Source organism: Anabrus simplex, chromosome 1 (genome assembly GCF_040414725.1).
Source record: "Anabrus simplex isolate iqAnaSimp1 chromosome 1, ASM4041472v1, whole genome shotgun sequence".
Classification (NCBI taxonomy): domain Eukaryota; kingdom Metazoa; phylum Arthropoda; class Insecta; order Orthoptera; family Tettigoniidae; genus Anabrus; species Anabrus simplex.
In genome coordinates, this window is record NC_090265.1 from 700,219,870 (window position 1) to 700,237,589 (window position 17,720).

General features: G+C 39.8%; 1 protein-coding gene across 1 annotated transcript in view; it reads left to right on the top strand.

Moving 5' to 3' along the window:
* LOC136857355 (uncharacterized) overlaps positions 1-17,490 on the top strand; it is a 30,264-nt gene extending 12,774 nt beyond the window's left edge. The window contains exons 3-4 of the mRNA XM_067135968.2: positions 8,810-8,965; positions 17,241-17,490. Of these exons, the coding sequence (XP_066992069.1) occupies positions 8,810-8,965; positions 17,241-17,318 (234 nt within the window). The 3' untranslated portion in view covers positions 17,319-17,490. The remainder of the gene's footprint in view (positions 1-8,809; positions 8,966-17,240) is intronic.
* Positions 17,491-17,720: the final 230 nt, after the last annotated feature.

The window sequence follows — 17,720 nt, forward strand, 5'->3', positions numbered from 1 at the left end:
TCTTCTAGTCCCTATCCGTTCCAGATGTCGGCAACCATCTTGACTGTGTCTTCTCTGTTGCGAGCTGTTTAGAGTAACTCTGCCGACGTCTTGAAAGTCCAGTCTCTGAGGGTTTTTTTTTTTTTTTTTTGGCTATTTGTTTTACGTCGCACCGACACAGATAGGTCTTTTGGCGACGGTGGGATAGGAAAGGCCTAGGAAGTGGAAGGAAGCGGCCGTGGCCTTAATTAAGGTACAGCCGCGGCATTTGCCTGGTGTGAAAATGGGAAACCACGGAAAACCATCTTCAGGGCTGCCGACAGTGGGGCTCGAACCCACTATCTCCCGATTACTGGATACTGGCCGCACTTAAGCGACTGCAGCTATCGAGCTCGGTCTGAGGTTTTTATAGCCAGGAGATTCGTTTCCTGCCAACACCTCTCTTTCCTTGCAGGATTTCTTGCAGTAGATGGTACCTGCTTCTGTTTCTCACGATGTCACCGAGGTATTGTAGCTTTCTCGATTTTACAGTGGTCAGTACTCATTCTTCGAAGGATCTCTGTATTTGTGACATGATCTGTCCATGACACTCTTAGCATGCTTCGGTATAGCCACATCTGAAAGGCCTCTAATATTTTACTGAGTGACTTCGTTAAACACAGTAATAAACAGAAAATGCATAGCAGCGAAGGAGTCTCCTTTTTGTAACTAGTGTTAAGTCACAACTTTTTAACAATTTTACCATTTTGGTGAACACAGTCCTAGCTGTCCCAATGCGGGACTTCACTTCAACCGAATTATCCCATTGATCATTAACGATGGTGCCGAGATGAGTGTATTTCCGGACTCGTTCAACAGGTTTATGGTCAATTACTAGATGAAATATCAGTTTATTTTTTTAAGTGCTATTTGTTCGGGGCGTCGATCTATAGAGATCTTTTGCCCCTACTTGCACCCTGTGATATGAACCTGCGTGTAATTGAAATGGAGGAAGTGTAGTGTTGAATGTGAGGAACATTAAGGACGACACAAACACCCAGTCCCCAGACCAGGGATATTAATCATTTACAATTAAAAACCCCTGACCCAGCCTGGAATCGAACACGGGGCCGCCGGGTGGCAGGCGGATGCGTTGCCCCCTACACCGCGGGGCCGTACATATGCCGTGTTAAACGTTTGAATAAACTTCGCATAAGTTCATGAAGGAATCGTGAAATCGATTACCAATTCCCGTGCGAAGAACGGGTACACATGCTTCTCATTAATAATAATGTTATTGGTTTTTTCATCGCACTAACTACTTTTACGGCCAAGGTGTCGGAATTTCGTCTCACAGGGGTTCCTTAACGTGCCGGTAAATCTTCCGACACAAAGCAGATGTATTTAAGCACCTTTAAATACCACCGGGTTGAGTCGGGATCGAACCCGCTGAATTGAACTCAGAAGGCCAACGCTCTACGCCTGAGCTACTCAGTCCTCGCCCTTTATTCCTATGAGTTTGTGTATTCTGCGTTCTGATGAGAAACTTCTTTCTTTCTTTCTTTCTTTCTTTCTTTCTTTCTTTCTTTCTTTCTTACTTAATCTGTTTACCCTCCAGAATTGGTTTTTCTCTCAGATTCAGCGAGGGATCTCCCCTCTACCACCTCAAGGGCAATGTGCTGGTGCGTGAGACTTTGGGTCGGGGGATACAACTGGGAAGGAGGATCAGTTCCTCACCTAGGCGGCCTCACCTGCTATGCTGAACAGGGACCTTGTGGGGGATGGGAAGATTAGAAGGGACAGACAAGGAAGAGCGAAGGAAACGGTCGTGGCCTTAAGTTAGGTACCATCCCGGCATTTGTCTGGAGGAGAATTGGGAAACCACGGAAAACCCCTTCGAGTATGGCTGAGGTGGGAATCGAAGCCCCTTCTACTCATTTGACCCCTAACGGCTGAATGGACCCCGTTTCAGCCCTCGTACTACTTTTCAAATTTCGTGGCAGAACCGGAGCTAATTACACCAAACACTACACCACGCAGACGGACTAAATCATTAAATAATGGGGAAAAATTAAAATACTTCAAGTAGCCAATAAAATTGTCCCTAGCAGACACGTATGAATAAGGTTTCACTGTATTTTAAAGGTGGCAACTCTCAACTAAAATGGCGCCTGTCGTTCCAAAACTCGCCTTATACAATCAACCAATAGTAAAGAACAATTTCCGCACGTGACTTCATGCTACATTTTACCCGCGGCTTATGCCAGTTGTTCTTGGACTATTTTAATATTTCATGCAATTTTGTACTCTTGATTACAGAGTATTAGGATAATAATAATTTCGTATGGCTATTTCTCGCCGAGTGCAGCCCTTGTAAGGCAGACCCTCCGATGAGAGTGGGCGGCATATGCCATGTGTAGGTAACTGCGTGTTATTGTGGTGGTACAATAGCCTAACTCTGGTAACAGATTTATGTGGGAAACAGCAAGTTTCAGCGCCTACTTTCGTGATCAGTTCAATCATCAATGTCATCAATAATCTGCATTTAGAGCGGTCGCCCAAGTGGCAGATTACCTTTTTAGCAAGTTTTCATTCCTCCCCCGATGGGGAGGTGGGCCACCTAAAAGGTAACACCTTCTCTCTGGCCAGGAGATTCAGGCGGGTTAAAGCTGGAGTGGGGGATTTAAGTGTTTGGTACGAAATGTTTAGAAATTCGTAGATAGAAGGGGTTTGGCTTATTGGCTAATCGTATTTATTCTTTTTTTATTCTGCATTTTTATTTTCTTTATTCATAATGCATAGTTCGGTATATTTACAATTTAAGTTTTATCAAGATGTTCTACATAAAAGTGTCTATTTATATTATTTATATACAAGGTTTTTCACAACAATTATTATTGTGGATCATGTTGTCCAATTTATTTTTTATTTGTGTGGGAGGAAAATAGGGTTGAGGGCGTTCCGTCGCAGATCACAGTTAAGCATCACCTTAGGGTGGGGAAAGGGACCGGTAAAGATGTAGAGGAGTTTGGATAAAGTGTGGGGAGGGAGGATGCGGATCACTTAGGAGATGGTTAAGGGAGGGGCGGTATCAGTTGAAGGCTGGAAAGAAGGCACGTTGGAAGCGGGTTAGGACGTAGGAGTCAAGTTTAGGGAAAGGAAAGATATCATACAAATCGAAGGTATGGGAGCCGGAGATTACGGCGTTCAATGGAGAGGAGAGAGTGGTAGAGGTTGGGGGTTGGAGTGTGGTGGTGCTGATTATTGTTTTAAGAGGGAGTACAATTAGACAACCATCCTCTATATAACACTAATCAGAGAGAAAACATGGAAGGGATTCGACACTTCGAATAATGGAGGTATCGGCCAAATAAGGACAAGGGCCACCAAGGGCGTGAAAATGAAAGATTCCCTGGGCCTCAAGTGCTCTAATGCCGTCGGGGTCGGAAATAAACAAGAGTTGACCAAGGGACGTCGGATAGGAGAGATGAAAATGATCCTGGCACAAGTAAATGGAAGCAATGCCAGGATCAGCTGAGGGCCTCATGGTCGCCAAACCACGCTTCCAAGTTAAGACCCATGGGGCCCCTTTTAGTCACCTCTTATGACAGGCAGGGGATACCGTGGGTGTTATTCTACTGCCCCACCCAGAGAGGGTTTTGGGGTTGGAGTGGGCTATGGCTGCCCAGGTGGTGAGGCTATAGGTAATAGGAGGTCGGACGAAGGTTTTGTAGGGTGAGGAGGAGAAGGGAAGAGTTATATTCCACATCAATTGCTTACCTAACTCTTTCTTAAACGTTTTCAAAGAACTTGGAAATTTATCGAACAATCCCGTGTTCATTTATTCCAATCGCTTAATCCTCTTCCTATAAATGAATGCTTTCCCCAGTTGGTCCTCTTGAATTCTAACTTTATCTTCATATTATGATTTCTCCTACTTTTAAAAGGTCCGTTCAAGCTTAGTCGTCTACTAATGTCATTCCGCACCATATCTCCACTGACAGCTAGAAACATACCACATAGTTGAGCAGCTCGCCTCCTTACTCCCATGTCTTCCCAACCTAAAGTTTGCAACATTTTCTTAACACTACTCCTTTGGCGGAAATTACCCAGAGAGAGAGAGAGAAAGAAGGGGCACCGTATCGTACGGTAACAGCATCAAATTGGAAGTAATTTTCACAGTAATTATCTTAGGATAGAATGAACTTACATAGTTTTTAATTTTTAAATTTCCCTATGCCCGATCAGGAAAACTTTTTTTTTTGTGTATTGTATAAATGATGATTTACCGTTGGCAATTAATTACGTAAAACATCTAAACAGACACATATATATTGCTATTTGTTTGACGTCGCACTAACACATCGAAGGTTTTCGGCAACGGAAGGGTGGGAGATTGGGAAGGTAGCGGCCGTGGCCTTCATTAAGGTACAGTCCCAGCATTTGCCTGGTTTGAAAATAGGAAACCACAGAAAACCATCTTCTGGACTGCCGACAGTGGGGTTCGAATCCACTATCTCCCGAATGCAAGCTCACAGCTGTGCGACCCTAACCGCACGGCCACTACAGACATCTTTTAAAAAACGAAACTGGAATACCAAAACAAAGGAAGAAATTAATTGAAAATTTTGTGACATATCCTCGCGCACGGAAGAGTAACCCAATCACCTCCCAAAAACTGGCGGATATGTGATACTTTTCTTCAAAGTACTTAAAACAGGGTTCGTAGTGTCTGTTCTTTTCAGAATCAACCTCTTTGGCCTGTGACTGTGTGAACTGGTACTCTCAAATCTTATTGTTGGATTAATAACAACGCTGATGTTTCTCTTCCTGTCAATCCTTTTGGATATTTTCCAGTCCTCGTATTAAGTAGTCCTGGTGTAGGTCCCAATACCACAGACCCAATAGAACTGTTCGAGATATTAATAGGTTGAGGTCATTCACATCACAGGCATGTCACGTCGTGGACATCACTTCGGTATGTTGCGTTATGCAATATTCGTAATTGTGACAGGACAACCTGATATGGAGACAAGTAAGGTCGTGTGTTCGTGTTCCTTTACTACGTGATCAACATTCACTCATTGAGCTTTCACTTGCTACGAAGGGGATATCAGCTTCCGTACTACAATGTAGTCTCGCCAGCTCGAAGAGAAAAGAGTTTCGCTCAACAAAGCTAGATGTGGTAGAAAGGAGGTAAATTTTACAAAAGTGCAAAGTGGGCATTTATTCTTTATTAGAAATTGGAATTTTTCGGAGACTTGAGAACCCAAAAAGTGGTATTTTAAAATTGAAAGACCGATGGGTTTTAAACGTACAATGTTTTTATACCTATATAAATAAAGTTGTAGGGGGACCGCTGTCTGTAATTTCGTTTGTTTTGCCAATTTTTCAAATATTTATCCGTTTTAGATTCGCGGTTGATAATGCTACTCTCACTCGATTCTTCACCTTCCATTTTGTTTCACCATTCATTGTTGCTATAATAGTTATAATTCACCTCTTATTCCTTCACCAAACAGGATCAAATAACCATTTAGGTTTAAATAGAAACTCTGATAAAATTCCATTTCACCCTTATTTCACCTTTAAGGACATTTTTGGTTTTATCATTAGGTCAACTCAAGACCGTATCAGAGGTTTTTATTTTTCGTGTCTGTTTCTTCCTCCATCACGGCAAAACGACGGGATAGATCTCGACCAAACTTCATCTTTAGAATATACTCATCCCGGGGAAGGTTTTGATATGCATGTTGTTGTTTGAGTCATCAGACCATAGACTGGTTTGGTGCAGCTCTCCATGCCACCCTATCCTGTGCTAACCTTTTCATTTCTACGTAACTATTGCATCCTACATCTGCTCTAATCTGTTTGTCATATTCATACCTTGGTCTACCCCTACCGTTCTTGCCACCTACACTTCCTTCAAAAACCAACTGAACAAGTCCTGGGTGTCTTAAGATGTGTCCTATCATTCTTCTTCTCGTCAAATTTAGCCAAATCGATCTCCTCTCACCAATTCGATTCAGTATCTCTTCATTCGTGATTCGATCTATCCATCTCACCTTCAGCATTCTTCTGTAACACCACATTTCAAAAGCTTCTATTCTCTTTCTTTCTGAGCTAGTTATCGTCCATGTTTCACTTCCATACAATGCCACGCTCCACACAAAAGTCTTCAAAAACATCTTTCTAATTCCGATATCAATGTTTGAAGTGAGCAAATTTCTTTTCTTAAGAAAGCTCTTCCTTGCTTGTGCTAGTCTGCATTTTATGTCCTCCTTACTTCTGCCATCGTTGGTTATTTTACTACCCAAGTAACAATATTCATCTACTTCCTTTAAGACTTCGTTTCCTAATCTAATATTTCCTACATCACCTGCCTTCGTTCGACTGCACTCCATTACTTTTGTTTTGGACTTATTTATTTTCATCTTGTACTCCTTACCTAAAACTTCATCCATACCATTCAGCAACTTCTCGAGATCTTCTGCAGTCTCAGATAAAATAACAATATCATCGGCAAATCTCAAGGTTTTGATTTCCTCTCCTTGGACTGTGATTCCCTTTCCAAATTTCTCTTTGATTTCCTTTACTGCCTGTTCTATGTAAACATTGAAAAGGAGATTTAAAAATCTGGGACTAAATGGGGGTTTATAGGAAAACCAGAACAGTTTTCTTCTATTTTCTCTTATACTGCTAATTTTCTGTAAAATCCGTGGAGCATGTGTGAAACGTTATAAACAACTTTTGTTATGTACATAATTTCGCTTACTCTTCAAATGACGGAGAATATTACTATTTTCTGCGAGTCTCATGCTCTGCATTGAGTGACCGACAGACTGACAACGAACCTATAGGTTACCATGGCAATGTCTCTGACTGCTTGCCAGCAGGGAAGTAACGTATTGCCATTTTCGTCATCATTCCTGTAAACTCGTGGTTGTTCCTTTGATAGAAAGCGACAGAGACGTCAATCGGCCAGTCTGCGGGATATTGGCGGAATACCGTTGGAGGTTGTAATCGTCCTCGAATTGCACTAAGGAGCGCTGTTAATATTTGAACAGTACCGCGGAGTATAGCCCATTATTTCACATCGTAAGGTGTTTTCTGGCATTTGCTCGATTGTGATCGGCAGTTTATCAACAGAACATCCCCAATGCCGACCTCACATCGAAAACAACGTATGGTGTCCTATCTTTTTTGTGTCTCGGATAGCGCTACGAGACATGTAATTTAATGTAATCTTACTCACTGCCTTTACGGTAATTTACGGAGAAATCCGTATACAATGTATAATACCGTAGCGAAACACGGCTACATTTGCTAGTACATACATATATACATCCATCTGAGCCATGAATTTGGTAGTCAAGAATCTATCAATAGTGGCAATTAGTATAGTGATTATTAATATTATTACTGTTGTTGTACAGTCGAAATCGTTTATTTACGACATCCTTTTTAACGACATGTTGGATATAACGGTCCGATCTAAATTCTACATAAACACTGTATTTAAAAATTCGCTTAGTATGACATCGATTATTACGACATATCGTACAAAACGTCGTATTTTTATCACATTTTTCGTGTTTCATCTATAACATCAAATGTCGATTTTTGTTTGTTACATATTTGGGATTTGCTGTAAAGTTTATTTTCAAACTCAGGTTTTCAGTAGAGTGTAGATTTAAAAATCAGTCTGTCTGTTAAACAGTCATGGCAAACATCGCTGTGGAAGATGTTGCAAGAGAAAGTTAAAGTGTTCAATATTCAAGAAAATTCACGCGTGATATGGCAGTTAGAAAATGGGGAAACAAATGTCAGCATCGCCAATTAATTGGCTGTATTGTACTCAACTCATGGTACTCATACTCATACTTAATGAACAAGGGGAGTGTGTAAGCGAGGATCTGCAAAGTGCAGAAGTATTCGGTCAGCAGTATGTAAAGATTGTTGGTTACAAGGATAATCTCCACAGAAAGGAGGTGACTACTACTAAAAAAGAATTAAAATTTACCTATGATAACAATGATATTTACAAAAAAATACAAAAGTTGAAAATTATAAAAGCAGCGCTGGAATTGATAAGATTTCTGGGGTTATACTAAAGACAATGAGTTGGGATATAGTACCATATCTGAAGAACATATATGATCATTATGTGCATTAAGGAGCTATACCAAATGAATAGAAAGTTGCCATAGTATCCCCTGTGTATAAAGAAAAGGGTGATAGACAGAAAGCTGAAAATTACAGGCCAGTAAGTTTGACATGCATTGCATGTAAGCTTTGAGAAAGCATTCTTTCTGATTATATTATACATGTTTGCGAAATTAATAACTGGTTCGATAGAAGGCAGTCCAGGTTTAGGAAGGTTATTCCACTGAAGCTCAATTTGTAGGTTTCCACCAAGATATAGCACATATCTTGGATTCAGGAGGTCAAATGGACCGAGTCGCGATTGACCTATCCAAGGTATTTGATAGGGTGGATCATGGGATACTACTGGCAAAAATGAGTGCAATTAGACTAGATAAATGCGTGATTGAATGAGTAGCTATATTTCTAGAAAATAGATCTCAGAGAATTAGAATTGGCGAAGATTTATCTGACCCTGTAATAATTAAGATGGGAATTCCTCAAGGCAGTGAATGTTTGTAACTTATTATCTTGTTTACCTATTTAATATTGTAAATATGTGGTTAAATGTTAGGCAGGGCCACGAGCCTTAACTGCACCACTACTTCAGCAATAAATAAATAAATAAATAAATAAATAAATAAATAAATAAATAAATAAATAAATAAATAAATAAATAAATATGTCTTGGCTCCGTTGATTGCAGACGGACGCTGTTCCTGACGCAAGCGCCGCCCCAGCGACGCCTGACGTCACAGTACCCCACATACATCCATTGACAACGGGAGTTCCAAGTGTGACTGGGTCCACAGTACGACCTTCTGGTACAGGGTTTTCCAGATTTATTGACGACGTCTTCCAGGTGAGTACTAACTAGAATGCATTTCACTGGTAAGTGGCTAACTCTATAAAAGTTCAGTGGCACGATCTGGTATTAAGAACAGCCCGTCGAACTTGGCACGCGCAAGTCGCTCTGATTAAGTCAACGTACAAGACCAACACTTCAGCCAAGACCATCGACACAAGACCGACTCCAGTCCTCAGACCTTAATGCTACTCTCGATCGTACAAAGATGGCGAATCGAGTAGCCGGACATGTTGGAAATGTGGGTTTGTTTTTATTTCTTGTTATCGTATGTAGTCAGTTTTGATCGTGTTGTCAACCAGGTTTAAGTCTAACTACGGCAATGCCTTTTTTATAACTAAGTTATTCTAAAGTTTTCTACGGAATAAAGCATTAAGAGAGAAATGGATTAAGAATATACGTTGTGATTATTTTGAAGTCGACAACAAAAATGTAGTGTGCATAGGCCTATATTATTTTTGAGAATAAGTCTGAGGTTAGGGAAGACTTTTCGCTAATTCCAAACGGTGAACCTAATAGTGTTCCTCGAAAAATATTAATTTAGATAGAATATAATTGATATTTTGATATTCCTCCAGTGGCTATGTGCTTCAAAGTGTCCAGTGACTTAAACGCAAGTGTATTTTACAATAATCTGTGCTTGCCTGCGGAAATGTTTGGCTGGATCTTGGAGTATAACAAAACTTATAAGTGTGACAGATGGAGCAATCTGTACACTGTTACACAGAAGAAATAGTGACTTGGACGGATTTGCTGGGTTTATAACGCAGGGTTTACACTACCAACACCTTCCGATTCATGCTGTGGTTATCTGTTATCAAACAGACTACTCCGAACTGAAGATCATCCATCTGGCCAAATATCAATGTTTAGAGTCAATAGAGATTTTGCACTCATGTTCTTTAATGGGTGCGCTAAAAACCTTTTATACCTTTATTAGTGCCTGAGCGTTCCATTACTAAGGTTACAATCATTGTGTGAAGTGCTGCTATGCCATATGTCAACATTATGTTAGCATTACCAGGGCCGTTCATTGGATTAACATAATCATTTCGGGTGTAGCTCAGGCGGTTAAGGCGCTCGCCTTCTGACCCCAAGTTGGCAGATTCGATCCTGGCACAGACCGGTGGTATTTGAAGGTGTTCAAATACATCAGCCTCGTGTCGGTAGATTTACTGGCATGAACATGAATGCCTGAGGAACTAAATTCCAGCACTTCGGCGTCACCGAAAACCGTAAAAAGGTAGTTAGTGGAACATAAAGCCAATAACTTTAATATTTCGGGTGAACTTCCCATTCACTGCGTGCTGAATGTAAGAAATTGTCCACCACTTCAAAACTAGGGCAACAAATTATGTTTCATACTTCTCATGAGAGCGAATAAACTGAGGAAATTCGCACCTTAATTTATTTTGAAACGTTCAAAATGATGTTATAACTATAATTTTAACAGTTTTATCATGTTTTTTCATCTATCGAGCGAAGTAAAATCTAAGAGAAAACGTTATTTGACTAATTGAAATTTCGAAATCAGCTTTCTGTTCTCTTTCCTAGTAGAATACATGTTATTCTAATTGATTATATGTGGTGCGTACTTGTCGGCGAAGCGTTTTCATATGTAATAAAGTATTTTCCCTATGACGTTACATTTATCATGTTAAATTACCGCCGTTTGTATGATATGTACGTTGTATTTTCGTGTTAGCCAATACCAACAGTCCGCCTACTTCAGCCGCCATTTTTTCATATTACGGTCCTAGGATTGAAGTCGGCCTTGATCTACAATAGTATCAGACCTTAATACTAAATCAATATGGCTGACGCATCGGTTGAATGTAAATAAGCCTGTGATACATAAACATAACCCTCTGATTGTCGTATTGAATTGCTAAGTTGTCATTACTTCGGGTAATTGAACCAATGCTATCTAGAAATAGCTTATATTTACGTGTAGATAAGCAATATGTGGAAAATTCAAAATACAAGTCTTTCTGTGAACTAGAATAGTCCATGAAATAAGTAAGATAGGATTTCATTCTAAAATAACAGTCCTGGGGAAATATCTGATGCGTTGTAAAGAGTGGCAGTTTCAATTCAATCAACCAATTAATCGCCAATGATGTGAAATTAGGGCTGTCATCCAAGTGGCAGATTACGTATCAATTGTTTACATAGACTTTTCTTGAATGATTTCAGAGAAGTTGGCAATTGATCGAATTTGTGTAGATATAATAGAAGGCGAACTTAGTAAATTATTACAGTCTGTAATTCTTCCTCCTATAAATCAATACTTGTTTTAGAAATACATTTATGTGAATGAACATTCTATTACCGGTACCATACGCTTTTAAATATAAGAGCCTACCTCGTTCAATAAATGTATTAGCAACATAACCCAATCAGAAATTTCAATTCTTTTATAACAATGATTGGGATAATGATTCACCTAACTGTTATAATACATCTGTTTCACTTCAGATAATCTTTGTCCCTCAATAGGAGAATCGATTTGAAGTTCTCTGGTGGCACATGCATTTTCGCATAAACCAAATTAACACCCAAATCGTTGGCAACGTAAAAACATAGGGTACTGTAAGTGTGACAGCAAATAAGTTGATAATTTGTCCTCTAATTTAACAAAAATATATAATCTTCATTTAAAGCTTTATCACGTTTTATAACCTCAATTTTTAAAACCTTAAGAAGTATTTTTAATTGGGAGATGTACTAGGATAGAGTTTTGGCCTTATCCCGATAAAATAGCTCATCAAGTACACGGAAAACGTATTCTCTAATGACAAATGTAACCTCGAATATTTAATGCACCCTAATGAATTATTCGTAACGACGAAATCATCACGATGCATTAAGTACATTTCATCTGAATGTGAGTGTATTTGCTTTAATATGAATTACATCCAGGCATACAATAGGATCGCCACGTCCTAATATATCATATGTGAAACATCACTACACTAACGTCTTCTAATCAAACCGAACCAACAAAAAGAACTAAACTGATACTTCGCACATGCTCATGATTACATTTGAACAAACCGAACGCGGCGCACTTTAGCTCATATGGATAGCTGCATTAAGGTGTGATATATTGTAGTTGGTCTTGTTTCAGCATTTGAGGTAATAGAATGTTATACTGAACTCTCTTTTTTCTTTTCAACGTGGATATGTTTTCGAGCTGGGAGTTTGTGTAGCGTCTTGAATTTCCCGAAACTGATGTAACGATGGCAAGCAGTGTTCGTCTAGAGATTGAACGTTTATTTCAACTTCCTCTCACTAGAGATTGCCAGTTGACAAAGTATAATAAATTATAAGTATACATTTCAGTGTTAATTATTGTAGTAATTTCTCGCTAATTCCGGCATAAGTAGTTTCGCATTAGTGATACCGTACCTTTCAGTGTGGTAATATACCGTATACTAGGAAAGTAGAGCCATCTTCTGCCTGTGTGCTTTCTTTCTGCAACCAAGAGATTGAGAAAGTCTCGTATCAAGTAGCTGCGGTTGCTCCGTGGTCCAACAGCTCTACACTACAACCGGCCAACCGAGCAGTTGAGAGGTGGCCACGGCTCTACCGCGGTTCTACACCTCTGTATTCGGGAGATGGAGAGGGGCTGGTCCCCACCGTTGGTTGTCCTGAGAATGGTTTTCCGTGGTTTTCCATTCTCTTGCACTAAGGTGAATGCCAGGAGAGTTCCTAGTATAGACCACGGCCACCAACCCCTCACCTCCTCCAAACATCTCCTTCTCCAATACAAATCTCCTGGCCTGAGAGACCCGCCTACCCCTTCAGGGGAAGAATGAAAAAATTTAGTAGTAGTTGTAGTAGTACTCATCTACTCAGAAATGAGTACCAGATCAATTCTTGGGGGCAAAGGCGGCCGGGCGTACCCCATCAAGAGCCGAGGTTACGGATAGTGGAAGACTTTACATTCCATTCCTCCAAGGGCCTTCATGGCCTGTGCTCAGATGAATTTGCTCTTTTCTTAACATGGCATTTCGGAGGGTAAAAGGTGTTACAATGGCTTTTATCCTCGCTGATTACGAATTTCAGGTTAAAATTTTAAAAAAAGAACATAATTGCGGACCCAATGTAGCACATATTTTTTTCAAAGTTAGCGTGACATTTTGGAAAAGTTATGTTATGAAGGGTTTATGATGTAGGTAATATCGAATGTAAGATTTTTTTTACAAAATCACAACAAAATGCAGGCGAAAATGAACAGAACTAAGAGGGGGGGGGCTGGAATAAATACTTCATTTTGCACTAGCAAATGTACCCGTGCTTCGCTACGGTATTCTACATTGTGTACGGATATCGAAGTAAATTACTGAACATGCAGTGAATAAGATTTTTTTTAATTACTTGTCTCTTAGCGTTATCCGAGAAACAGCATTGGGAGGTCCCCAAACGTTGTTTCCAATGCAAAGTATGAGTTGCGGAGTTGTGATGATAACGGCAGGCTCACTTGCCTACTGCCATTCACAATCGGGTTGGGAAGTTTACATTATAATGGCAGGCCCCATTGCCTAATGTGCGGTCACAATCGATTTGGGAAGTTTTCGTTACAATGGTAGGCCCTCTTTCCTACTTCCAGACAGATTACAGTTGAGGAGTTTTTATTACAATGGCAGATAACTTCCCTACTGCCAGTCAAAATTGAGTTGTGCTGTTATCATTATAATGACAGACCCCTTTTCGTACCGCCAGTCACACCGAGTATGCGAGTTTCCATTAAAATAGCAGGCCACTATGCCTAATGTCAGTCACATTTTAGATGGATACATTTGTTTATAATGGCGGGCACCCTTGCCTGCACCCTAACACAATCGGGTAGGGGATTTTTGAACAAAAATTTATTCTGAAAGTCAAATTGAGAAGGTAATTATTCATTACAATGGTAGGCCCTCCTTGCTGATGCCAGCTACACTGGAGTTGGAGAAGGACCTCATTCCTACTGCCAGTCAAAGTCGATGTGGAGAGTACTGATTACAATAGCAGACACACCCTTTGTCGATCGCTACAAATCGACATCAATGAATGTAGACCTATACATAGATCGACATATGACAAACGGATTGTACCATAAGACGCCGTATTTAACGGTCTAAATGGTTTGTCCCATGATATTTTCTCGTATCTCATCTATTCATGGATCAGATTAAGTTAGAAACGTTGAATAGGGTGAAATTTAGGGAATATTGACTCACGGCCAGCTACAAACATAGAATTTAGCTCACATATGGCTACTGGGTGGGCCAATGTTCGTGTAGAATATGATGATTCTCTTTTTCCTATAAGTGATTCAAAGCATGAACTATGCGTGTAAATGCAAGATATACTTACAATTCAGAAATAGAGACAAATCTAACGTATAAGGGATAGAGATAAGACAAAAATTCATAGGACCAAAGTTGTAGATCACTCCAAATTGAACACAGATTGTGCCATCCATTTTGTGATAGGACCTACAGTTTAGCCACGAAATACCTCGAAACGAAGGTCTGCGCCGCCATAAAGAATGCCTTCATATTTCGATATTTCTCGTGGATAAAAAGTGAAAAATTTTAAGATCTTGGAAGTTTTCCGTCAGTTACAAGCTAAAACGTATAGTTTTGCCAAATTTCAATTTTCTAGCTCGTCTGGCAGATTGTGCGCATATCTTCATTTTGGGGGGGGGGGTAAAATTAGGACTTTCATAAAATAAAGCTAAAAATATGCAGATAGTCATGATTACCCTTTAAATAGATACCTGTACGAAAAATTCGCAAAAAATAGTCATGTGCAGACACTCCTTCGTTACGATTTTATTTATATAGATAGACGAGGAATCTGCTCGACGTGCAACACCGTTTGGGCTATGTCCGCTAGACTTAGCCTGTAAAACAGACCGTTCGTGATATATTTCTTATCAATCCTCCTATCGAAAAAATTCATATGAGGAAAATGTTTTAGGTACGGATTTCCATCAAGGTTGGTCGATTTCCATTCAGATTGGTCTTATATACATTGTGGAAGAGCAAAATCACTGTTTCGGTTCCCTATAAACCCCCAGTCCATTCCGGGAGTTTGAAATGGTATGGACCTTGAAACCTACCTTTGGACAGGTGGATGCTAAACATAAAGTTTGGTTCAAATATCTTCAGTAGTTTTGAAGTTATAAGAAACTTTACAGGCACCCGCTTTTGAGTTGAGTCCGTTGAGACTTGTGCTGAAAAACCGTCCGCTAATGATATCTCCCATATTAACCCTCCTATCGAAATGGCGTACACGAGAAAAATGTTTTAGTAATTGATTCCCATTAAGGATGGTAGATTTACATTAATTTTGGATGTGCATATTTTGTGGGAGTGCAAAATCATGGTTTCGGTTTCGAATAACCCCGCAGTAAATTTAGGTGGATTCTAAATATCAAGTTTGGTAGAAATATATCCAGTAGTTTTCAAGTTATAAGAACTCAGACAAACAGACAAACAGACAAACAGAGAAACAGACACCAAAGTTAAAGTTGTGATTACACCTGAAACGGGTAACTGTACGGAAATTTCGCCAAACGGTCGAAGCACGGAGAATATTGCATAAGAAGTGTTATAAATTACATTACGAATGAATCAGTTATTACGTACCGCTATTAAATGTTCATAAAAGTATAGAAAAGGGCAGGTAAAACAATATGACACGACAGGCATATCAAGACGAGTTGTCTGACCTGTTCATGAGGAATGCTGTGTAGCAGAGCGGGTCCTCTAGTTTATTATTATCTAATTTCATTTCACCATCAGTTTATCTTCGAGGGTTGGATTTTCCCTAGGACTCAGCAAGGGATCCCATCTCTACCGCCTCAAGGGCAGTGTCCAAGAGCGTGAGTCTTTGAGTTGGGGTTTACAACTGGGATGGAGGACCAGTACCTCGCCCAGGCGGCCTCACCTGCTATGCTAAACAGGGGCCTTGTGGGGGATGGGAAGATTGGAAGGGATGGACAGGAAAGACGGAATAAAGCGACCGTGGTCTTAAGTTAGGTACCATCCCGGCATTTGCCTGGAGAAGAAGTGGGAAACCACGCAAAACCACTTCGAGAATAGGTGAGATGGAAATCTCTACTCAGTTGACCTCCCGAGGCTGAGTGGACTCCGTTCCAGCCTTCATACCACTTTTCAAATTTCGTGCCAAAGCCAAGAACCGAACTCGGGCCACCGGGGATGGCAGTTAATCACACCAACCACTACACCACAGAGGCGGACTATTATTTTTGTTAAAATTTTATAATATTTTTCTCTTTTTTTTAATTCAACGTTTACAATATCCGATAATGGATGTTAAACCATTAACATTATTACTCTCAATTCCTCAGTGAAAATGTTATATTCACGTAGTTTGAATTAATAGTGCCCCTATACGTTTCCTGGGTAAGATTGGAGATATAGCCATCCTAATCTCTGAAAATATGCTAATACACCCCCTTACTGTTTATTGAAGAAGGAAAGAAAGAAAATAATATTCATAATAATAATGTTATTTGCTTTACGTCCCACTAACAACTTTCACGGTTTCTGAGACGCCGAGGTGCCGGAATTTAGTCCGGAAAGAGTTATTTTACGTGCCAGTAAATCTACCGAACGAGGCTGACGTATTTGAGCACCCTCAAATACCACCGGGCTGAGCCAGGATCGAACCTGCCAAGTTGGGATCAGAAGGCCAGCGTCTCAACCCTTTGAGCCACTCAGCCCGGCAAAGAATATTCAAGTAAAATCGAGGGAAGACCTATATTCGAAGTATGTTCTGTAACTTTTGAAAATCACTCTACGTGATTTATCAAATACATTGCATCGTTTAAGACATAATTTAATAACAAGGTTACAGTTATATCAAAATAAAGGCAATATCAAAATAAATTGAGCGTGGGAGAGAGTGTGTGTGTTTCTTTACTTAATTCCTCAGTGAGCTTGAAAACTGACTTAATTGTGAAAATCGTGATTTATTTCATATGGCAAGATGAACAATTTACTGGAGTATGGGACCCTCCATTATTGTTGCTTACATTTAGGTTACTGTGACATGATAATGTTTGGGGATTTTAAAATGTAACTAGTCAAGTTGACAGCAGTGATGAGCCATTAAATAAAAAGAAAATAGGGTGGCCATATTTGGTATTTAGTGACTAACCTTACCTGATTCAGAGTATACATACTTCTGAGATGAAATGCTCCCTGTTCCTTGGAAGTGTCCTGTAACTAACATAAGTTCTCGTTTCCAGATTCCTATCAGCGTGCTGAAGGCTGTCAACAAGCTGCTGACCAACCCCTTGAGGGAGAACAAGGCATCGTCATCGTAAGGAGAAGAAGCAAGGACTGAAAACTCTTAGATTTAAGTTCCTTTCTCACCAAATACGTGTATTTTGATGTTATGTTTAATGTTGAGCTACATTGTGCATCACAGACAAGTCAAGTTATATTATGAAAATTCGATATTATTTTTGTTAAGAATAAAATTCATATTTACCTAGAGATTTAATTACGTTCACTAGCCTAAAATAAAAGAATGATGCTAGAAGAATAATCTTCCTCTGCGGTGTTCAATCCTCAGTTTGGTAGACTTGTTGATCATTAATTGACTGATGTTTTGCAAGTCTTCCCGACATGTCCAACTATTCCTTGGGATGTCTAGAGATTCTTTAATGAAGGAGTATCTCGTTGCTTTCTGAATCCTATGTCGTTAACCATGTTATGACTTATCT